Source organism: Tamandua tetradactyla, chromosome 11, assembly GCF_023851605.1.
Source record: "Tamandua tetradactyla isolate mTamTet1 chromosome 11, mTamTet1.pri, whole genome shotgun sequence".
NCBI lineage: Eukaryota > Metazoa > Chordata > Mammalia > Pilosa > Myrmecophagidae > Tamandua > Tamandua tetradactyla.
The window spans coordinates 14,648,891-14,674,073 of record NC_135337.1 but is presented as its reverse complement, the minus strand read 5'-3'; the positions used below and the strand labels follow the sequence as shown (position 1 = coordinate 14,674,073).

At 38.4% G+C, this 25,183-nt stretch overlaps 1 protein-coding gene across 1 annotated transcript in view; it reads right to left on the bottom strand.

The window, feature by feature from the left end:
• The window catches only part of LOC143649069 (mitochondrial adenyl nucleotide antiporter SLC25A24-like), an 84,262-nt gene extending 62,722 nt beyond the window's left edge, over window positions 1-21,540 (bottom strand). Inside the window, 7 exon segments of the mRNA XM_077119343.1 lie at window positions 1,464-1,565; window positions 3,943-3,990; window positions 6,474-6,632; window positions 10,375-10,486; window positions 17,215-17,302; window positions 18,290-18,418; window positions 21,358-21,540. Coding sequence (XP_076975458.1) covers window positions 1,464-1,565; window positions 3,943-3,990; window positions 6,474-6,632; window positions 10,375-10,486; window positions 17,215-17,302; window positions 18,290-18,418; window positions 21,358-21,538 — 819 coding nt within the window. The 5' untranslated portion in view covers window positions 21,539-21,540.
• Window positions 21,541-25,183: the final 3,643 nt, after the last annotated feature.

Below are 25,183 nucleotides of genomic sequence, written 5' to 3'. Positions count from 1 at the left end.
ACACAGGAACAGAGAAGCATGAACCCCTCGAAGCTTCTGGACGTCATCTTTCAAGGAGAGCAAGTTTAAGAATAAAGCAGTCAATGGAAGACAGAGAGAAGAGATGGGGCAAATGGGATCTTCAGTAAAAGGGGTAAGCTGATAAATGAATTCTCACTGGAAGTCCATCCTATCTCCAGACTTTTCAGGTTATGTGAGAAAATAAATTTCCTTTATTCTGTAAGCCAGTTTGAGTCATTTTCTTTTACTTATGACCTACATATTCCTAACTGATATTGGCACCTCAAGATCAAGATGCCCCAAAACTGAAGGCACAAAATTCCCCTCCCCCTCCCCCAAATCCTGGATCTTCCTAAGGGACAGATGCCATTTACAAATATATACATTTGTGTATATTCACAACATTGTGAATGGTGTACCTGGGGAAGTGTGACATGGCAGTCCTGCCAAGGTCTTCCCTATCACAATAAATGGCCCCAGTTGAACAGCCTGGAGACCTTGGTATCATCCTTGACAACTCCTTATCTTTTACTCTCCACAAAGAACTACTAATAAAATCTTATCTACTCTACTTCCTAAATATATTTGGAATCTGCCCACTTATCTTTCTCCACAGACATAATTCTCTTCTCCCCTAGATGACTGCACACTGTTCTAAAGGGTCTACCCACCTACAACTTTTGCCCCTTCCTCATCTTACCTGCCTACCCCTTCAGTCTCATCTTTATCCATTCTCTCCACTCAAGCCAGGCTGAGTGAGTGCTCTTACCTCCAGGGCTTTAAACATGCTGTTCCCTCTGCTTGGTTCTCTGACACTTGACTGGAAATTTTCCACTTTCTCTTTGAGTTTCAACTTAAACATTACTTTCTCAGGGAGGACTTCTCTAACCCATCACCAAGTTTGGGCCCTTCTGTATCATCTTCCCACAGTGTCTTGCATTTTGCTTTATATGATACTGCACACTATTTATTGAGTGCTTACTATGTACCAGGCTACTTATCAGATAGCTATTACTGTCCACATTTTATGGATGAGAAAACTGAAATTCAGAGACATTATAGAAATATTCCCAAATCCACAGCTGAAGTTCAAACTAATCTCTAAAGCCCTGCTCTACCCATTGCCTCATTTTGTCTCCCTTGAGTCAATCATACTCCTGTTAGAATTCAGTTGACCTAGTATGCTGTCGTGAGGTTTCCACATGGAAGCACAATGGATTTATCTAAAGGACCCTTTATTGAAGAAATATGGAGACCAAAAAATGGAATTTCTTTTAAAAAAACAGTATAAAAACAAAATAATAGCATTATTGTTATAACGATAAAATATAACATCATAATAAAGTTCCAATATGGGCACTGATGACTGTTTCTCTCTGTCTTATATAACAATCTAAAGCAGTTTTTAAAAACAAATTTTAGCTTTTCCTTGTTGATAAATGTCTTGGGCAATAAGACTTTACCTGTTCAAGTGAGCAGAACTTAACAGCTGTTTCAGCAGCAATCTTGAGAACATTCACACCATTTCCTCTCCACGAAGAAATTACTCCACCTTCTTTCACCACCTCCAATAAATGGCTCATTAACTTCACTTTCTTTGGTTCTGAAATCTGAGCCTTACAAGGAAAGGAAGAACTTGGAAAATCACATTATGATTTGGTAGGCAGGAAAGAGTTAAAGGTCCACAAATGCTGAAAGTTTCTCCTGTTGGAGAACCAGTCTCTATCTGGATGATCAGAGAGCTTCGGAAGCATGTTTATTTTGTTTCCTGCACTGTAGCTGAAGGAAGAGGAAACCGTAAATATGATACACAAGTATACATGCTATAGAAATGGTTGCTTTGTTTCCTACTCTTCAAGGGGATGGAGAATGGCTCTAGCAAGATGAAAGTGAATCAGGTATAAATTTGAACAGAAGAATTATCATGAAGCAATATTCCTAAAAAGTTAAGGCCACTAAAACTAAGAGCATTTATTGCAAACAAGTGGCTGTGAGGCCTCTAACAAGAATGACCAATACAGTTAGAACTAGCAGATAAAAAGATGGAATCCGAGAGATCTGAGACTTTCTGTAGAGAGTGTTGGTTGGAAAGAGGTGTTCAGTTTAGCCTTGAAGCAACATCGAAGACTGTGCTGTCCCTGCACATCGAATACACTGAGCATTGCCGAAGGAAGATTAAACCCAGAGCAATGTGACTCAGCAACGGAGTGAAGACAGCAGAAAAAGAACAGATGAGCTCCATGAGTATAATCCAGAAAGGGAAGATACAAGAGTGGTATAAAAATTAAATGTATTAAGGAGATAGTTATTTTTAGGGACCTAGGCAGGCAAACTTGTGTGACAGCTGGATATTTACTAAGTGTGAAAGGGATTAGCAGATTCCCCGAAATACATATAGGAAGAGAAAAGTAGGAAAAGCTGACAAAAAAAACAAAAGGACAAAACAAAGCAAAACCCAAGAACAAGAATGAGGACAATCATGCAGTCAGCTGCAGCTGACAAGTACCAACTCCCTAATGAAGAGAAAAGGGCATTTAAACTCAAATAATAGCTGGGTTGTACAAATACAATAATAGAGATACTTACTTAAGGCGACACAGCAGAGCTAATAGCTGATATGCAAAATGAGGAAAAACTTATGGATAGGCTGGTAAAGGGTGATTGAGCTAAACCCTTGCATACTGATTCCCTAAAGCACCAGCCACTCTGGCTCCAGGGAGTCCCAGGTGGGCTCCACATTGAAAAGGTGCCTAATCAGGTATCCACTAGCTCGCCCACATACCTGGCTTCAGGGCATATCCAGACTAAGACAGTGCCCCAAAGAAGGCAGAGTCTGGATGCCACCCAGATACTTGAAGAGGTTGGGGTAGAGAACAAAGTGGTCTCCCTAGTGCTTGAATACATTTGAATGCTCACCCCAGTATTTAGAGAGAATAGAAAAACAACTGCGAGATTAACCTATCATTTTGGTGACTTCACATGGTTAAGAAAGAACAAAAGATAAAGCCCAGAGCCCACCAAATGCGGGGATCTCTGATAAACAACCTCCCTTTTAAATTGGGGCTGTGGAGGGCTATACCCTAATAGCAAAGGTGAACAGGGAGAACCAGCCTCTGAAAAGACTTGCAGCATGGCTTTGTATTCCTTGGGTGCTCTAGGGAACTTCAAGACTTGAGTTTGGATTAACATGACCCCAGACTGGCAGTGCTCCCAGGCGCCAGAGGGAAACAAAAAAAAATACTGTCTGAAAGTGGATGTCATCATCTCAGTCCTCATATTATTGTTACAAGCAAAATGATTTTAAGGCGGGCCGCGGTGGCTCAGCGGGCAAAGTGCTTGCCTGCCATGCCGGAGGACCTCGGTTCGATTCCTGGCCCCAGCCCATGTAAAAAACAAACAAACAAACAAAATACAATAAAACAAGAAAATGTTTAAAGATGTTTCCCTTTCTTCCTCCCTTCCTTCCTTCCATCCTTCCTTCCTTCTCTCTGTCTTTCCTTCCCTTCCTCCCTCTCTCTTAAAAAAAAAAAAAAAAAAATGATTTTAAAAAAAAATACTACAAAGGAAGGCAAGAAAAGTGAACATAAGAAACTTTGAACAGGCAATGTAATAAAAAGCATAAAATGCGATGATAGATTTAAACAAAAATACCAATATGTACATCAATCTGTATAGAATAAATGTCAGTTAAAAAAAAATAACAAAATCCCATCACATGGTATCTGCAACAGACTTCTCTAAAACATAAAAATACAGAAAGTTTGAAACTGGATGGCAATGGATAAATCATGCAAATCCCAACCAGAAGAGGGTATGGTTATATTAATATCAGACAAGATAGAACTAAAAGCATTTGTAGAGATAGAGACTCACATCACAACGATACAAGGCTCAATTCATCAAGACTTCAACATTCTTGCCTCAAGATGTCTAAGAAAAAACCTGATAGAAGTACCCGGGTAAAACAAGGTTTCAGAGGGTTCCTACAACCTGATCCTGGTGTCTCAACCTAGAGAAAGGCTGAGAGAGTGTGGCAGAGTGCAGAAGCTTAAGCCTACCATGCAGAGAAGGAAAGAGAAGCCAGCAAAGAAAACAAGGAGGCTAAAAGAAGCTTGTGGAGTTTTAAAAAAACTGATTCGTAGGAAATTTAGTTCTTGTGAGCTTTCCTTATTTCCCTTCGTAACTGGAAGAGAATGCAAATAAACAGCTTGTGTAAATTATTTGATAACAAAAATTCCGTGGGAGAAACATAGCTAGAAAGCACAACTAAATGTAGAGGAAATCTGTGCCCACTACTCAAAATACCCAGTCTTTCATTTGAATATGAAAAGATAAATAAATAAATAAATAAAAGAACACATTTATACTGGGAGGAGGGAGGGAGAGGAGTAAAGAAAGGGAAACATAGAAATCTAAAACTAAGATAAACAAAATTAGAATAACTAATGCCAAAAAAATAATGGCATTTCTGGACACAAGTTATCTAAAACTAAACAACATAAAGTATCCCCTAACATCCTCAGAAAGATCCAAAATGATACTGAATAAAGAAAAAAATACTAAATGAGATTCTTTTTTTCTATGAAAATGAAAGGGATAAAAAGGGCTCTTTAATATTAAAAATGTGATTGCTGCAATAAAAAGCTCAATGGAAGGGTTCGAAGATTTGATTGAAGAAATTTCCTAGAATGTTGAATAAAAACATACTGATAGAAATGTGAATATATAATATATATCAATCAAAAATTTAAAAATTATAAAAAGACGTTTAGAGGGTCAATCCGAGAGGTACAATATCTAACTATAAGAATTCCAGAGAGAAGAAAATTAAGGAAGAAATAATAGAATGCCCCAATGCCGAGGAAAGACACAAATCTATAGTTAGGAAGAGCCCACAAAATGTCAAACACAATGAATAAAGAAAAAAAATGAACCTTCCTAAATGCATAGCATACATTTTCAGAACATCCAAGGTAGAGGCATGACAAATCTAGAAAGGAAAAATAGGTCACCCTTGAAGAATCAGAGTGGTATAGGACTTCTTAGAAAACTGGATGTAAGAAAATAATAGGACAGTACCTTAAAAGTTCTGAAAGAAAGTGCTTTTCACCCTAATGTCCAACCTGGGCCAAACTGCCATTGAGTGTAAAAGCAAAATAAAATAATTTTTAGACACGCAAGAAATCGATTTTCAGTAAAAATGTCGGGTTAGTCATACATGTTTCTTCCTTCTTCCTTCCCAAAAACCACACAAAGACAAAAGTAAAGTCATAAAGAAGGCAGGAACTAGGATTGCCATTCATCTGGTTTGCCCATGGATTGTCCCGCCATGATTATTAAGTTCCCTCTTTCAATACTGTCTTTGTTCAAACAAAAAAGTATATGGTCACCGGAATATGAATCTGCCAAAAAGTATACTAGAGATTTCAATAAGTTTGGGAGAAATAGAAAGCAAACGGAAAAAAGAAAATTGATTTTGCAGAGTAAAAGTTACAACCTAAGTCTGTAGAGCAGAATGCCTATGCAAATTGGTTTGCCCTTAAAAGCCCCTGGGGCTTCATTTTCTAGAGAAAGTGAAGAAAGTTCTTGATTCAGGAATATGGAATTCAGTGAGGCATAGGACTGAAATCAGGTGGATTAAGTGAAAAAATATGTGCAATGGACAGCAGGTGGGCCCTCTGCTGCTTTCTCCTGCTTTGAACCCAGAAAACCAGCAGCCTGGCATGCCTGCTTGGTTTTTATGTTTCAATAAAAATCATAGAGAAATATGCACCTTGGTAACCCAAAAAAGGTAAAAGGGGACTTGACTCAACATCATCACAGACCCCTTATCTCTGCCTTAAATAGAACAGTGAAAAGCATGGAAACTCCTTTCTTCCTTGTTACAATTACGCAAACATATCCCTGAAGACTGGGCTGTAATGGCTCAGGCAATCTCTCCAGCGCATGCCCCATCTTCAAAGGGACTTCAACAGCTCTAGGGCTCAAACTCTTTCAGACAATTGAATAATTCCACCTACAGAGAGCTATATATGATGAGAAATAAGGAATGCAACTCTCTGACAAGTCTCTCTCTTGGAGTCTCCCAATTTCTATCTCACAGAGGTCAAATGAAGGTCAAAAGAGTTAGAGCATGAGCTAACCCAAACCCCTTCCCCACCACCAACAAAAAAGAAGGTTTTCCTAATTTTGGCCCACCATAGAACACAAGTGCTAGATTATTAAACTGTTTTTCCATAACTAAACTCCAAAATTCATATGGATGAGAATAGCTTATTAATTGTTCTTTGTACCACAAGGTTGAGTTCAATGCCTGACGCTTGTTAAATAAATGAGTGTAGGAGATGGTTGGCAATGAAGTAATTTGCACATGAGAATACCAAGGGATAGAGTTAAGACCTCTGAAATGCTTCTTTTGAAAATTGACATTATTCACATTTCTCAAAAGCATACATGTGAACTGTGCAACACACCTGCATTAGGATTTTCAGACGATCTAATGGTGCTGTGCATGTTCGAACACAAGTACCAGCTATGCCTCCAGCTAACAGGTATTTCTAGAACTGGCCAGATTTTCTTTCTTTATCAGGGAAATCATCTGGAAAATGCCACCTGTCTCCCACATCAATTCCCTATTAGAACAATAACAAAACAGTAATATAATTAGATGATCTCAAATGCAAATTTTATCTCCTTATTAAGATCTAAAAAATTTGTATACATTTCAACTCCACAATAAATTAACATCAGCCTTTCCTAGCATACTGTGCTTTACCAGTTGTTATAATTTTAAACAACTCATAAATCTGCTTGAAATACTGTCAATAGTTAATTAATAGTAACTAGTTTATCGTGTTGGCAATACCTTTCCATTTCCCATTTAAAAATCTATATCATGTTCAACTGAAAATGATTTGTCTAAGATTGAATAAAAAAGAACAATCTATTAAGTTCTAATAAATACGTTGAGATTACACAAACTACTAGTGAGGTAGTAGCTACTTCATTGGCAATAATGTAAAAGTATCTTCAGTTTTCATGATCTAGTAGATCCCTATGTTATCTTCAAACTCTTCACGTCTAACAAAACAAATATAAAATATATAACATACATTTAGAAGGTTTCCTTTTATATTTTTATTATTATTATTTCTTTGTATACTGTATGGCAGGGTCACATTTCATTATTTTTCCATGTAAGTATCCATGGAAAATATTCACATTTGCAGCACCAGTTGTTGAATTTTTGTTGTTTGCTTCTTTGTTTGGGAAGTGAATGGGCTGGGAATCAAACCTGGGTCTCCCACATAGCAGGTAAGAGTTACCACAGAACTACCCTCACACCCCTCCTTTTATATTTTTATCTACAGCAGAACTGACACATGTCTGGGCCTTCCCATGTAGTATTCAAAAGCAGATAATAAGCTCTGCTCTGTCTATAACTAGGGGGTTTTTGAGGGTCTAGAAAGTCTACTTAGGGGCCTGGGTTTAAGAGTAGTATGGATTTAAATCCCAGCTTCTCTAATTCTTTGTTGTATCATCTCTCTGGTCTCAGTTTCCTGTAATGCAAAGAGAAGGCAATACCACTAAAAATCACTCGGTGAATGTTAGTTACTGATATTATTGGTTATAAAATGCAAGTTATCTGGTGAAAATTTAGGCTTCTAAGTGTGTAGGCTATACTATTAGCGATAATGTGACTAGGAAATAGCTCAATTAATATCTGTTCAATAAATAAAAGTTAGCATTTACTGAACAGAGTTAGAATTACATTAAAATTACATGTCATTCTTAATTTTCATGATAACCCTAAGAGTTGTAAGTATTGTTATCCCAATTTTACATTTAAGAAAACTGAAGCCCAGAGAGATTAAATAATTTAGCCCAATTCTCCCAGATAGTAAGCAACAGAGTTAGGATTTGAACCAGTCTAAATTCAGCAACTGCACACTGTATCCAACCTGTAAAACTGGCTGCTTTCTACCTTTGTGCTGTGCAGCTATACTGCCAAGCATATTTGTTTCTTGTGAAATTACTGTAAGTCAAACAGTGTACAATCTCCTAGAACAAATGAAGCACCCAATCAGCACTATAGCCAAAAGGCAATTTAAGTTCTATTTATATTACTTTATTAGGTTATCACAGGTACAATGTCATTTAATCTTCAAAATAGCCATTTTCTATGTCTTGCTTGCCCTTTATCTTCAGTACAAAATAGAAAACTTATCCTATAGTAGGCATAAGTGTTCATTACTGAAATTTTCTTTAATCATCTTTAAAAGGAAGCATACAGCATAAACCCACTGAAATGTTACAATCTTTCACTAATAATAGCTATTTTTTATTAAAGGAATGTTGGTAACTAAAGAACTCACAAACATGATGCTAAGAGTTAAGAAGGCACACTGCTGAAGCTCAGCCTACAGTGGAATGTCTTCAGTTTTTGTACCTGTCATAGGATTGTGATCCTACTGGTCACCTCCCTAGGTCAGAGGACTCTTTTAGGGATACCCAAAAAGCTACCGAGCCTCATGCAAAACTCCATTTCACTTAGTTCAACTTCCTCAGAAGACATTTAAAGGCAGTTAGGTGAGGCTCAGCTTTTGAATACTTGGTTTTGGTATCCTGAGTTGGGAGGTTATGGGAGAGAGGATGGGACAGATTGCTCTTCCTTGTAAGTTTTTCTTAAACATTTAGCCTATTAAAAGGAAGTTCGGGAGGTGCAAGGGTACTTTAGTGATAGAATTCTCACGTGTCACGCGAGAGATCTGGGTTCGATTCCTGGTTCATGTGCTTCACCATGCCCACACCAAAAAAAAAGCAATCAAAAAAAGTAAACAAAAATTCAACAAACGGTGCTGCAACAACAGGATACTCACATGGAAAAATAATGAAATGTGACCCTGCCATACAGCACACAAAAAAAAAAGAAAAAAAGAAAGTCTAGATATTAAAGAAAAATGAAAGAAACACACAGATTTTGCAAAGAAACAATATGCCACAAACTTTGAAATACAAGTTTCAGGTCAAAGTCCTTTGTTTTTTTATCAGTAATAATAACAGCTAACACCTACGGTGCTTATCATGTGCCACATGCTGTTGTAAGTGCTTTATACACATTAATAGCTAATGGATTATTAATGTTATAATAATAACTTAATAACTATTATTATAGTTATAATAATAACTATAATTAATAATCCTTGCAACAACCTAATGAATAGATACTGTTCTCAGCTTCATTTTATACATTGGGAAACCGAGGAAGAGAAAGGTCACACAGCTTGGAAGGCTGGAGCTAGGATCTGGTCCCAGGCAGAACAGCTCCAAAGTCCTTGTTCTTCACCATCTATTGGCATGCATCAATGACCCCCTGTTTGCTAGGCATTGTGCTGGGTATTTCACATGGATTGTCCATCAGCCCTCACATCGACCCTGTGCAATAGATTACATTATCATCCCTCCTCAATAGCTGAAAAAAATGAGGCTTAGAAAGTTTGAATGATGTCCCCAACATCAAGAGCTATAAGGAGGAACACTAAGAAGCATATTCAGGTAGTATGATTCCAGAACTCATTACCTTAAATGTTGCGCTAGATTCCTTAGCTTACGCCAATTACTGAACTTCTCTCTGCCTCAAGTTTTCTTGTCTATAAAGTAGGAATAATAATCCTTACCTCAAAGAGTAGTGAAGGAAAAGATATACAACACTTGCACACACACACACATGTTGGCATGAAAATAGAACAGTGAAGGTTATCCTTTGGAGTTACGAAGAAAAAAATTTAAGAAATAGTTCCTTGCTAACTATGAAGCATAGAGCAAAAAGTGTACTGGGAGACAAGAAATATGCAGACTATAGGGATATAGATAGATAGATATGACCATGAAAAAAAACCTAGAACTTGGGCACTCTTGCAGGAGAATTCTGGTTATGGTTTATTCATTCACCCAACAAACAGTAATTGTGTAAGCACCATTTAACAGCAATGAGCAATTTATAGTCCCTACTTTCAAGCACATAAATAGGCACCTATAATAAAGAATGATAATATTGAGGAAGAGAAATCAATTCTTAAGCAGTGTAGTTATTCTCAACAAATGGGTACTTTTTACAGGTTGAAACTTTGGTTGAAGAAAACATTCTACGGCCAATTCAGATTTTTAGCATTATATAAATTTCTGAGGAAACAGTATACTAGAGCACCCCTTGCTTAATCAGGAAGAATTCACCAGCCAGTGAGGTAATAAAGCATTTAATTTTCTGGCCCCAATAATTTGCTAACAGTTCATAATACATTACATTTTATGCCTATGATTCATGGCATAAATTATACAAATGGTAAAAAAAAAAATTAAAAAAAGACCACTTACAGTAAAACGGTGCCAATAATGGGCAATTTCTTCAACATTTCCTGCAGGTTTAAATAAAAAATACTTTCTCCATTCTTCCCAGTCCATTGTCATTGACCTATCAGTATCCATTCTGAATATTAAAAAAGAGAATATGCTTAAATATAAATGATGATTCATAAATAAAACATGCATTAAGGAAGCATTCTATTTTTAAAGTCAGAAAATCTGGGTTACAGTTGGAGCTATGCATGTTGCTACTTCTGCGATGGGAGAGAGCTCACCTAACATCTCTAATCTTCAGTTTTGATTAGAATAATTCCTTCAACAGAGTGCTACTAGAGTATTAAATGAGATTCTGTGTACACGGGCCTTGCAAATTATAAAGGACTACAAAAAGGAAAGACATCTTACTGCATTCCAATCTTCTAGTATTTCTTCTTAAACATTTCCCTTCCTTTCTGTCTTGCAACCTCTTCCTATTACCTCCTACTACTTCTCTTGCAATGATAATGGATCATAGAAGGATAATGGATTACCCCTTTTTGGTTATGGATCGTAAACACAATTCCCATTTTCTACGGATACTAAATTATTTCCATTAATATGTAATAATAGTATTCAAGCCAATTTTAAGGATTCTATACCATTGGGGAATTTCTCAAATACCTGAGTGAAATTAGGAATTTAAAGAAAGGCAGTGGGATCCAATGCTTGCTAAATATGAGCTTCCCAAAATTTCCAGTTCTTATCTGCCAACTTCCTTTCCCATTTTCCTCAGTGACTATTGCAAACCTTCATGCATCATCTCAAACTACCTAACCAATTTCTGACACTCTTAGGCCATGTTACTCCCCATTTCTCCCCAAAATATGAGTGCTTCAGCACTTTCATCTTTAAAAAAAAGAAATCCCTTGACCCAACTTCCCCAACCTTCACCATTTTACTCTCCTTGCTTTTATAGAAAAACTCTTCAAAGAATTGTCTATCATCTACCTCCAATGACTCTCTTCTCATTCTCTCTTGAATCCATTTTCCATCAGCCTCACTGACAGCCACCACAGTGCCAAATCCAGAGATTCATTCTCAGTCCTCATATTATTTGGCCTATTAGCAGACTTATACAGAGATAATTCTCTCTTCCTTGAAACATTTCCTTCATTCGGCTTCTAGGACAACAAACCCTCCTGGGTTTCCTCCTTTCTCTATGGCTGCTGCTTCTCAGTCTCCTTTACTGGTTTCTCCTCAAGCCCCCTGTCTGTCAGCACTAGAGAATACCAAGCAGGGCTCAGTGTACCGTACACTTACTCATCATCTCTTCCAATCTCATGGCTTTAAATGCCACCTATAAGCCCTTGATTCCCAAAATGTCTATCTCTAGCCTGAATGTACCTCTGAACTCCAAACTCCTATTTCACGTTGCCTACTTGACATCTCCACTTGGATGTCTGAAAGCATCTGAACCTTAACAAGAACAAAACTGGACTTTGGTATGTTCCCCATCCCAAACCTGCTTTTCTCACAGTCTTATCCGTCTCAATACATGGTAACTGCATTATACTAGATGCTTAGGCCAAAAATCCTGACATTGTCCTTGATTAGTCTCTTTCACAATCCCCACATGACCCAGAAGTGAATCCTGTCAATCTGTCAAAACATATCCAGAATCTAATCACTCATACCTTCTCTGCTGCTTCCATTCTGGTACAAGCCAATCTTAGGTTTTGTCTGAATTATTGCAAAACTTTCCTAATTAGTTTTCCTGCTTTCACCCTTGCCCTCTACAAACTATCCTCAACACACCAGCCAAAATAAGGCTGTTAAATTCTATGTTAGATCATGCACATTTCTGTTTAAAACCATCCAATAACTTAGAGAAAAAGCCAAAATCCTTACAATTGTCCCTAAGGCCATATGTAATCTGTCCGCCTGATATCTCTTAGATATCATCTCCTGAGACCCTCTCCCTCAATCACTCTATCCCAAACACACCAGCCTCCTCCCACATGTCCCCACATGCTGCTATTTCTTTTGCCTGGAAGGCTTTTCCCTAAGAGATCTTCATGGCTCCCTCTTACCTCCTTCAGATCTACTAAATGCTACTTCTAAGGCCTTTCCTAGACACTATATCTAAAATTGTAGCTGCCACACTCCCCCCGCCCCCTCACATACAAATATTGTTTCCTTTCCCTGCTTTATCCCCAGCCCCCCAGCACTTCTCACCATCTAACATAGTTTAAGTATTTACCTAGTTTATTGTTTTCCTCCTCTTCTTACTGTGAGCTAAGAGAGCAGGAATTTTTGCCTACTTCCTTCACTACTGTATCCCCAGCACCTAGATGGAAGCCTGGCACATAGCAGACACTCAATAAATATTTGCTGAGTGAGTGAACAAACTTCTCTTTTCCCATGTGCACCCTTATCTTTGGTACTTTAGACTCAGGATGAAACATTGCCTCCTTCTACTCAACAACTCTCTCGAGCTGTTAGTCCCATTCCCTCCTATTTTTTTCTGAGACATTGTTCAACCAGTTATCTCCTCTTTCTGTAATATATCCAACATCTCCCTCTCTGATGACTACTTCTCCTCAGTCTCTCCTATCTTAAAAGAATGATAAAAATACAATTTAAAAAGACTTGCTTAGCTGTCCTCTCCTTCTTATCCACATTTTCCATATCAGCAAACCACCTTCAGAGGCCCCACATCTTCATCTCCCATTCACTCAACAGTCCTATGCAATCTGACAATCTTTTATCACTCCACTGAAACTGCTTCCGCTGAGCTCCCCAGTAATTTCCTAAATGCCAGATCCAATGAATATTTTTCAAAGCTTACATGATTCGTCATTGCTGTTAAATTTGACATTTTCCTCCCTGGGCTTTTGGGCACCACTAAATCATTCAGAATATATTTATGGAGGTGTTAGGATGTACCAGGCACACTACTGGGTACTGACTATAGCCACAGTATACCTTGGTCCCTGTCTTCATGAATGGTGGGGTGGGGGGTTGAAGGTGACAACAAATAAATGAGCCCTCTGTAAAAGCAAATACCAGCAAGGTTTTTAAAAAGCTTTAGAGGTGAAGGAGCATCTACACTGAGACCTAAAAATAGAATTAACTCCATTAAAGAGGCTGGGAGGGGCCTTCCAAGCAGAGAGAACATGGCCTGGAGGAAAGACACACCATGATCTCTCAAAGAACTGAAAGAGCACAGAGTACAAGGAGAGACGTGGTGAGGAGGAGGCTAGAGAGGTGGACAGGGGCCAGACCACGCAGAGCCTTTTGGACCATGGAAGAGATGTCCTATTCTACCTTAACCCTCAGTATATTATCACTTATTAATATGGATGCAAAGATTCTAAATAAAATGATATAAAATCAAAAGTATTTATTTTAATCCAGGAATTATTAAAAGTGTAAAAAATATCACAACCATAAAAACCATGTTTCTATGAATATATCCAACAAAAGCTGTATAAGACCTTTATAAGTAATACATAAAACTTTATTAAAAGATATAAAACAGGATTCAGGAGAGCACGGATAGTTCGATGGTAGAATTCTCACCTGCCAAGGGAGATATCCGGGTTCGATTCCTGGCCCAGGCACCACCCCCCCCAAAACAAACAAAAACGTTCTGAACAAAATTCCCTAAGATATACAAATCACATCATCTGACTCTGTGTGTTTATATAGAAATACATATTTGTAGAGAGAAACATGAAAAAAAAGATCAAATAAATGAAGGTGTATATAATGTTCATGGAATAAAATATTTAACTTTATAAATATATCGGTTCTCCCTCCCAATAAATCTATAAAATCAATGAAATTGTGATCAAAATTTCAAAAACTGCATGTGCATGTGTGTATAACTAAACAAGCTGATTCTAAATTCATACAGGAAAGAAAAGGACTGAGTATAACCCTGATAATAAAGATGAAGAAAATGAGACCAGATATCACAATGTATTAAAAAGTGAGAGTAATTAAGATGTGATATTGATGCATAATAGACAACAACCAATGTAACTGAATAAAGAGCCCAGAAACACACGCTTACGTAGATGGAAATTTGGTATATGAAAGAAGAAAGTATTTCAAATCTGTGGGGAAAAGATGGGACCAGTAAGTAGACAGTGAAAGAACAACCAACTCTATAAGAAAAAACTAAAACTGGACTTTTACTTTATGCCATACATATATATCAGTTACAGATGAATTAAACAACTAAATATGAAGTGCAAAATTTTTAATGAGATATAAGTGAATATCTTTAAGTTCATGGGTAAAGAAGAATTTCTCAAGACACTAAAAGAATAACTATGAGAGGAAAAGGTAGATAAATATGACATTCAAATTAAAAACTTCTGCACAATAAAAACACCTTTAAAAGATCTTAAGCTTTTTAGAGAACCACGAGAGTCTACACAGCCAGAGATCTTTGGAGATGAAGAAGGGAAGCACCCCTTGGGGAGCTCCATGAAGCCTGGAGAGAAAGCTAGTACATGTCGCCATGTTCACCACGTGCCTTTCCAATTAAGAGAGAAACCCTGAACTTCGTCAGCTTTTCCTAAGGGAAGGTAACCTCTTGTTGATACCTTAATCTGGACATTTTTAGAGACTCGCTTTAATTGGGACAATTCCATGGCCTTAGAACTATGAACTTGCAACTTATTAAATTCCCCTCTTTAAAAAGCCAAAAAAAAACAACATAAAAATAAGCCACAAACTTAGAAAAGAAATTTGCAACACATATATTCAACATAAGACTAATAGCCAGAATTTTTAAAGAACACCTACAACAAAGAACCCGTCCAGTTGAAAAAACAGACCAAAGACATAAATATGTAATTCACAGAAAAAAAAAAAAACCAAATGGACAGGAAACATAGGAAAAGAACTGACCCTCACTAGAAATGAGGTAAATGAAAATTAAAACAAAACTTCTACTCAAGAGTTTGGAAAATATTAAAATATTAGAAAACTAGAGTGTCAAGTTTTGGAAAAAGATTCTAAATTGGCAGAACCACTCTGGAGAGCAATTTGAAATATCTAAAGTTAAGAGTGTACCAGCCCTACAACAAAGCAATTTCACTGAGGGTGTACAATAACACTCATTGCAGCATCTTTTTTGTATGAGCAACACAACAAAACAAAAAAACCCTAAATGACTGTCATCAGAAGAATCCATTAATGAAGTGAGTTGGGCTCATTAAATGGAACACCACACAGTGGCTAACATGACTGAACTAGAGCTACAAACATTGACATCAATAACTCTCAAAGACAGAAGGTTTAGAGAAAGCTTAAGTCACAAAAGGATACATGCAATATGCTACCACTAAAAGTCTTGAAGTGAGAAAGAATATCATGCATTTTAAGAGTACATACATATCTAGTAAAAAATATATATATGTATATTCTGCACGGGAGTGATAAATTCAGGACAGTGATTACTTCTAGAAGGGAGGAAATGGTTTTAGAGAGAAATACACTGAGAACTTCAGCTGTCTGTAATATTTTATTTATTTTTAAATTTCTAAAGCAAACATGGTAGAATGTTAAATATGACAAATTCAGCGAAGGGCATGGATGGTTGATGTAGCATTCTTTTTTTTTTCTCTGTATGTTTTCCTATAAATATTCATAACAAGTTGGCCTTTCCCAGGAATGCTTAATATCAGAAAGTCTACTAATATAATTCATTGGATAAATAAGTCAGAGGAGAAAAGCTGTATGATTTGAGAATAGCTGTTCTGATTTGCTAGCTGCCGGAATGCAATATACCAGAAACGAAATGGCTTTTAACAAGGGGAATTTAATAAGTTGCTAGTTTACAGTTCTAAGGCCGAGAAAATGTCCCAACTAAAGCAAGTCTATAGAAATGTCCAATTTAAGGCATCGGGTAAAGATACCTTGGTTCAAGAAGGTCGACGACATTCAACGTTTCTCTCTCAACTGGAAGGGCACATGGCGAACATGGCGGCGTCTGCTGGCTTTCTCGTGGCTCTAACAAAAAGGGAATCTCTGCAAAATGGCAAAATGTTTCCTCTTTTAAAGGATTCCAGCAACTCCACCTTCACTGGGTGAAGACACACCTTCATGGAAAGTATCTAATCAAAAGTTACCACCCACAATTGGGTGGGTCACATCTTCATGGAAACAATCAAAATGCTTCCACCCAGCAATATTGAATGAGAATCAAAGGGCTTAGCCTTTCTGGGGTCCACCACAGATTCAGACCGGCACAAAAGTCAACACTCTTTTCCTGTTAAAAGACACCTTTCTATGTTGCTCTCCATATTTTCCTATCATGGCTGCTGCTACATTGCAACTGCCTGCTCACTGTTTGCCTATCCCGCTGGACTGTTACCTCTGCAAAGGCAGGTAGGTGCCAGGATTGTCCAGTTTCCCATCCTCAGTAGCTAGTACATGCCTGGCACAAAGGAAAAAACGCAACCAATATTCGATTGATGTATAACTTTGATTGGCTGATCATTCAGTAATACAAAATTATATGATCTTACAAAGAGCAATAAGAATATGCACAAATGGGTTAACGTTTGGGTAGCAGATTATATGGTGACTTTGGGTAAATTGCTTAGCATCATTATTGAACATTTTACTCATCTGGGAAATGAGATAATCATAGAAGTTGCCCCTGAAGTCGTGTGAAGACTAAATGAGGTAATATACGTGAAGCTCCTAGAAGAGTACTAGCAAACAAATGCTCGATAATTGTAAGCTATTCTTCACCCTTTCTAAAGTTGCCATGGTTGTCACTTTCATAACGAAAAAGGTTTTAAAGTAAGTTAAAACAATGTCTGACATGCATATACATATATAAGGGCTGACCTTTGAAGAATCTTCATTGCTTCTTTTTCAGAAATGTTTACACCTATTAATTTGAGAGCAAGGGCAACTTCTGAAGCATCAACCACTCCTTTAAAGGAATAGAGAAAAGAGGATCAACTAGAAGGCTCAAAAAGATATGAAGGCAAAAAGTATTACATGCATTATTGCAAACATTCCATAAAAGATCAACATCCCAATTATTTCTCCTACTTGCAAAAATAAAAATAAGAGACTGGAGAGCCCATATGACATTTCCTGTCTCAATAAATAATGTCACCACCCTCCACATTGCTTAAAACAATCAGCTTTGTCCCTTCCACTCACTCACCTAATCATCAAATGTGGTATAGTCTATCCCTAGATATCGCTCAAATATCTCTAAAATCACATCAACATAACCACAGTTCCATCCTAGCACAGATTCCCAATCCTTCCTCCACACAAAACAAAGCAACACAAATAATGAAACCCTGCAGTGGCTTCCCATTTTATTACCCTTTGAGATCATGTCCAGAGACTTTCAAGGCCTCAAGATTCTACATGACCTTGACTTTACCTGACCCTTTAGCTTCATCTTTCACTACACCTCTACTTGCTCTCGGCTTCAGCCTCAGTGAGCTTTCTCCAGTTTCTCATACATGGCATGCTCTCCTGGGGTGACCAGAGCCTTCACATAAGCTATTTCTCTGCCTGGAACACTCATACTCACTCTTCACTCATCTTTTACTCATCTTTCAAGACTCAGCTTCACCACCACTGCCACATGAAGCTTTGTTCGTGTGAAAAACTTATCAAAATATTATAAACATCCCACAGATCTTTAGCTAAAAAGCACAGTGTCTTAAAAGGCACAGGCTTTTATATTGGTGGGTTTTATTTCTAACAGATCGTATGTAAATAAAAACAACAATATTTAAAACTATTTATTGGAAAGAATGCCAGCAAAACAAATGGCAGAAAAAATAAATGAATTGTTTATAACCTCTCAAGGAAGCCAAATATCTAATAATAAACCTTTACTAAAAAGCATATTGTATTGTTGTATCTATACATTTGCTAACTGTATAAAACAAACCATCATTATTTGTGTCCAAGCTCTTAAAAGCCAACTTCATTTTTTTCTCATGGTCTTTAAGGTACTGCATAAATGTACCAAGGTTCAGCAAGTTATGCCTGTCAGTATCAGCAGATTTTAAAATTATCTATAAAGAAAGGAAAGGTATATTAAAAATGATAGTGTTTAAACATTTGTATATGTATCTTACATAAATTAAATATTCTGCCATTGATTATCAATATCTTAATTTTTAGAGTAAAAGTTCTAATACCAAAAACATAAAATCCTTGAACATTTTAATTTTAAAGAACTTTAAAGATTGACTAAACTGCCTTACCTTAAACAGCACTCCATTTATTCGTTCACTCAGTAAATAGGTGGGAACTCCTCTAAGTGCTTGAGAAACAGAAATGACTCAGCCATAGTTCCTGCCCTCAAGAAGCTTACAGGCTAATGGGGAGGACAGACACATATGTAAATTCGTAAGCAAGTAAGTATAATAATGTGCTGCAGTCACTATAATAGAAAATGTTCAAAGTTCAGTGAGAAACAGAGATGTGAGTGGTAAGCACTGAGGGAAGAACAGGGATGAGGGAAATCATCATAGAAGTGTTGGCTCATGTTGAATATTCAAAAATCAATAGCAAGGGTAGGCCATGGTGGCTCAGCAGGCAGAGTTTTCACCTGCCATGCCAGGGACCCAGGTTTGATTCCCAGTGCCTGCCCAGGCAAAAAAATGAATAGCAAAACATGGACAAACAAAGGGACAGGAGGTGAGATGTATGTGATAGAAACTACCAACTGTATATCAAAATTCCTTCTCACCTTCTTTGGATACATGGCTCGATTACATTACCCAGACTCCTTTGCAGCTTAGCATGGTCCACCAAAGTTCCACCAATGAAATATAAGTGAAAGTAATGTGTACCACTTCTATGCCTGGCCAGTGTAAATCTCCCACACCTATTCCTCCTTGCTCATTCCAGCTTCAACTAAATGCAGATGAGGATGGTATTCTTGAGGATGGCAAGATGGCAGAAGCCTGAATAACTATAAAATGCAGAACTGCCCCACCAAACTCAGCAACCACCAAGAAATCATGAAGAGCTTATAAACCATGCAAAGGGGCCTGGACTTTTCCCACTGAAATTGTCAAGCCCCCGAAGAATTTTAAGTAGGGACATGAAATAATCAGGATGGGCTGGGTAGAGGAAAGAATGGCAAGAAGTAAAGGCAGAGAGACTGTTTTTGACTGTTCCAGTAATTTAGGCTCTCACATAATGGTGGGGGACCTAGAGTAGTGGGTAGAGAGAGGAAGGGAACTGGCTATGAAATATATTAAGGAAATACCCAGGCCCCTGGGATTAACTGGATGTTGGATTCCAGACTCACTGGGTGGTGGAACACTTCACCAAGACTATAATCATAGGTGGAAAAGCAGGAGAAACTCAGAAGCCAGATATAGCTGTCAGTATGTGAGTTACCCACACTGAGCCTTGTGAAGTAATTTTGGGGTGTCCCCACATTGGAGGGTGAACCATAAAAAGAGGCAGCAACATGATGAGAGAGCCAAGACATAATGGAGGAATCAAGAAGGGAGTCATCATCAGTGTTCCGTGCTGCAGAAAGTAATGAAAAAGTAGAAAGAGGTCACTGGGTGCAACAAGGCAGAAGTCTTTAGTGAACTTTCACAGCACAGGGGGGTAATGGAGGCAGAGAACTCGCAACAGACCGCTGAAGAGAGAGAAGTCAGCAAGCACAGATTGCTCTGTCAAACACCTCCACAGTGAAGGGAAAGACAAAATCTAAACAGAGGACTCACTGCTAGGGGAGGAAGGCTTTAAAAATACAGCGTGAAAAAAGAGGATAACAGAAGAAGGCTCGCAGTTGGGATGAATCTGGGTTTCTTAAACTCAATACTACTCACATTTGGGACCAGATATTTCTTTGTTGTCCTGAGCATTATACGATGTTTAGCAGCATCTCTGGCCTCTACTCACTAGATGTCAGTATCATATCTCTCTAGTATGCACTTTATAAACCCCAAGAAATAAGGACGTAACACTAAATGTTATATTATGCTGTTTGTTTTTCTGAAGCCAAAGGTTTTTGCCATCACCTCCATTTTTTAACTCAAGCCTACCAGTAGGAACCTATTAAAGAATATTTTTTTCTTACTGAATTTAATTCAATTTCTCACAAGAAAAAGATTTCTACAACTGGTGTCCCCTTCCCCTTTTCAAACAAATACACACACACCTTAAAGTAAAACTTTAGTTTTAGTAAAGCTTAATGTAAGAGAAGGACTGATTTTTTTTTAATCCCAGTGGGTCAACTGGTTAAATGTACAGGGGTTGAAATGAGGAGCCTCTGCAAATACAACAGTGTCTAAAGGATTTATATAGTTATTGTTAAGCTTAACGAAAATTCTGTTCCATCGACTGGCACTACTTCTAGTGTTCGATGAAACTGAGAATGTGTTGTTGTACATTAGTATTTTAGCTGATCCCATGACAATGCTCAGAGCATGCCTTCTCCCAGCGTTAGGGGGGAGTAGCCCAGAAGGGTGCACTGCAGCTCTGTGGCACTTCCCAGCTACCTGAAGCACTGGATGAGCTATCACCGACCCCTAAGGGAACCCATAGGGGTCTCCAAAACCGGCCCATATCTACATAAAGGCCATTGGTAATTGGCTTCCTTGGGTTTTCATTAATGTTGCAAAAACTCAACAAGCCTTTTAGGTGTTAATCACCTGGGCCTCACTTAAGCAAGGTGTTAAAGTTTTGCAATATGTTCCACTGTAGCAGCTCATTATAGGAAAATAGGAAACAAATCAACACCCACCCCTGGTTAATTCTGGCTGAGCCAAGGTGGATGTATATAAGCCTTTGTGTGGTCTTCCTAGGCCTTCTGTCTCCTCCTCCTACTGGGCACGCCATCATCCCCTATTTCCATGGGGCAACTGAAATCCAAACACAGGGTAACTGTGAATGAAGCACCTCTCATGGAAAAACCACCTGACCCAAGAGGCGAGCACTGGAAGGTCTGTGAGGTAATACTCCCTGCGCCCTGATGCCACTGGCCCATCTCCTCGTCCTTGCCCAGGTGGACACCCAGGGCTTCCAGTCCTTCCTGCAGTTCGGTGATGTCCACCATCCCGTCTCCATTGTGGTCCAGTTTCTGGAAGAGCTCTTCAAAAAGGCGGTCGGATTCGTATTCCTCGCCAACCACAGTGGGCGACAGGAAGCCCCATACATGGTGCAGCATGGTCCACAGAGCGCCAGGGACCCTAAAAACTGGGAAAGCCACACCCACAGGCGAGCTATAGTCACTGAGTACCCAGCAAGTCCAGGGGGTCTCGGGCAGGGGTGGCTGCCTGTAGCCTAGCAACCGTCCCTGCAACGCGCAAGTTTGGAAGCCTGGGGTTCGAAGCCAGAAGGAGGGCGAGGGTGTCAGCTGGCAAGGTGCAAGCACTTGTTCTGGAATTGCTTCTGCCAAGTATGGCTGAGAACTTAGCTTGGGGCACCAATTCTCAACATCCATCCCTGGTTAATTTTGGGTGAGCCAAGGTGGATGTATATAAGCCTTTGTGTGGTCTTCCTAGGCCTTCTGTCTCCTCCTCTTACTGGGCAAGCCATCATCCCCTATTCCCATGGGGCAATTGAAATCCAAAACCTTAGTAACCAAAGACAGACAAAATTAGGTCTTCTTTTTATAGTTATAAAGGTAAGGGGGGAAGTTAACGTTCTAATATTCGACATGAATTAATCGCATATATATATATAACATTTAAAAATAAATGTACACAAATTGAGGGAAAGTAAACAAAAAATTTTGGAATCCATTGCTTTTAAGACGCAGGAGTGGATCACCTGGCCAGTGGGCTAGTTGGAAGATGTGAGAAATTGGGGGTTCCATAATCAGGGGAGTCAAGGAGAAGGAACAGAAATCACTGCTCAAGCCAAGAGAACAGACCAGCCACAGACATAGGCAAGGGAGGCCAGCACTGAGGGTATAGGTAAGGGACCAGCTGCGGCCAATCAGTAGCAATCATGGATCTGCACAGGAGGTTAGTGTCTTCCCGGCAACACCACACAAGTCACAGGTAAATCATATCCCTACTCAAAAAGCCTTCATACTCTCTAAGGGAGAAAATTAATGAACAAACAAGCTTTATCTGAGAGGGAGTAAATATTATCTAAAAGGGTTACTTCAGTAATCTGAGCTTTAAGGCAAATTTTGTAGTTGGTTAACATTTTTCCCCCTTACCTAACAGGTGGGGCTCAGGCAAAAGACAAATTTGGACAAATAAAGAAAATTTTCTGCATATATCTGAATTGTTGTATGAGCTGATAGTTGGAAGCCTTTATCCCATTGGTATTATTCTGGGTTCATGTTTTTAAATCCACACTCTGTGAACTTTAATGCTGAACATCTCCTTATGATCTCTACCGGTGTTAGGGCAACAAGACTGAAGCTGAAAACCAAGCCCTAAAGATGGTAGAAGAATGGAAAGAACCTGAGTTTTTTTTGTTTTGGTTTGGTTTTTTGGGGTTTTTTTAAATTAATTTTTAATTTTTTTTTAATACCAAAAAACACGAAACAAGTGCAAGCATTCATAACTTTTGATCATTCCGGAAAGAACCTGAGTTTTTGATGGCATTGCTGAGCCAGTAAATCAATCCTAGAACCTGCATCCACTGAACTTCTTTGGATGGGAGAAAAATTAAACCGCTTTAAGTTAAGCAATTTTTCATTTGGTACTCTGTCACTTGCAGCTGAAAGCATCATAATTCATAGAAAAATAAATTTATAAACTGAAATCAGTGCTATGAAGGAAAATCGCCAGGTGTGATGAGAACATAACTGGGAGCCTGATACAAACTGGGAAGTAAGGGAAGATTCACTCTGAAGTTTAGGTTATATTTAAGCTAACACCTAAAAGTAAAGGTTGGCTAGTGAAGAGGGAGGAAAATAGCATTCCTTGCACTTTGACATTCTTGCATGACTTGGATAATTCGAAGAACAAAAGGAAGGCCCCTGTGACTGGAGAATAATAAACAACAGGAAGAGTAGCGCAAACTGAAGATGGAAACACAGGCAGGGCTCAGCTCATGCAAACCATGTTAAAGATCCTGGCTTTTATCCCAAGAGCAATAAGAAGCTGTATCAGTCAGGATAAACTAAGTTATGCTGTGATAACAAACAACCCCTAAATCTCTGTGGTCTACAACAAAAGCCACAAGAAAATTTCTCATTTCATTCACATGCTCATTGTAAATCATCAGGGGACTCTGCCCCTGGCATGTCGTCCTTACTCTGGAACTGAGGCAACCACTGTCTAGGAACATTATTGATAGCGACAGCAGAGGGAAAAGAGAGCATGGAGAGGTGTGTCAAGGCTCTTAAAACTTCTTCCTATAGGTGACATAAACATCTGTATATATGTCATCAGCCAAAGCAAGTGACAAGTCCTTATTTCAAGTCCTTCTGCAGGTAAGGATACTGAATATTGGTCAATAGGAATACAATCTATCCAGAAACCATTTAAGAGTTTGGGGCAGGAAAATAATATTATTTAATTCACAATGTAAAAGATCCCTTCATTGCTGTGAGGAGACTAAGGGAAACAGTAGGCAGTAAACAATTCAGGGAGGTCAGTTAGGAGATTTTTAGTATAGTCAGCTTGAAATAAGGTGGTGGCAGTGAAGACAGAGAGAAGCAGACAGATTCATGATATGGTTTAGAGGTAAAATTGAAAGAGTTTTGTGAAGTTCTGCATGAAAGCTGTGAGGGGGGAAAGTGGTACCAAGAATAATGTACGCGTATCAGGCATGAGATACCATGAAGATGGAGCTGCCATTCTCTGTGATGGAAGAGACTGGGGATAATATCAAGAATTGAGTTTTAGACATGTTAAGTCTGAAATGCCTGTGAGTCATGCAAGTTGCAAAATTGCATGTACAGTTCAAGAGGTGTGGATTGAAGATATAAATTTGCAAGTCACTAGCATATAGAAGGCTTTTAAAGCTATAGCCAAGGAAAAAGATCTCTTAGAGACTACAGAGAGGGTCCTAGACCTAACTCTGAAAACTTCAAAGGTGTAGATATCAGATTGAGGCAACAAAGCCAGCATAACATAGAGGTTAGGAGCTCAGGTTCAAATTCAAGTTGCCTGGATTTGAATAATCTTGGGTAAATTGCATAATTTTTCTGAGCCTCGGTTTCCTCTTCAGTTTCAGTTCTGTCTCAAAGGTCTGTTGTAAAGATGAAGTGAAAAGAAATGCTTAACACAGGGCCTGGCACATAGAAGGAACTTCATAAAATGATAGGCATTATTATTCCTATTCTTATTAAAAGAGACTGAGAAAGAGCTTCAGAGAAATAGGAGGAAAGAACTGACAAGTGTGTCAAATGTTACTAAAAGATTGAGTAAAGTAGAAAATGAAGAGCAAGGACTTAGAAGCGTTTTTTTCAATTTGGCTAGAAATGCATGAACATTTTGGTAAATTGGTGGTGCAAAAAACAGATTGGGGAGGTTTAAAGACTGAAGGGATCCCTACCCTATACAGAGTATAGGTGTAGTTAAGACCCAAATATAAAGGGTGATGGCTTCAAACATTATGAAAAAGATCCAGGAGAATACCTTTTGACCTGAGTATAGAAAGTGTAGAAAAGGAGTTCTAAAACAAGACATAAAAAGCATAAACCATAGGGTAGTGCAATGGTGGCTCAACTGCAGAATTCTTGCCTGCCATGTCAGAGACCCGGTTTTGATTCCCGGTGCCTGCCCATGCCAGAAAAAAAAAAAAAAGTATAGACATAAAGTAAAAATGGAATAAAATTGAAACATCTATGTACTGAAATACATCATTTAAAAAGCAAAAAAGAAAAGCGACAGGAAAAAAATAA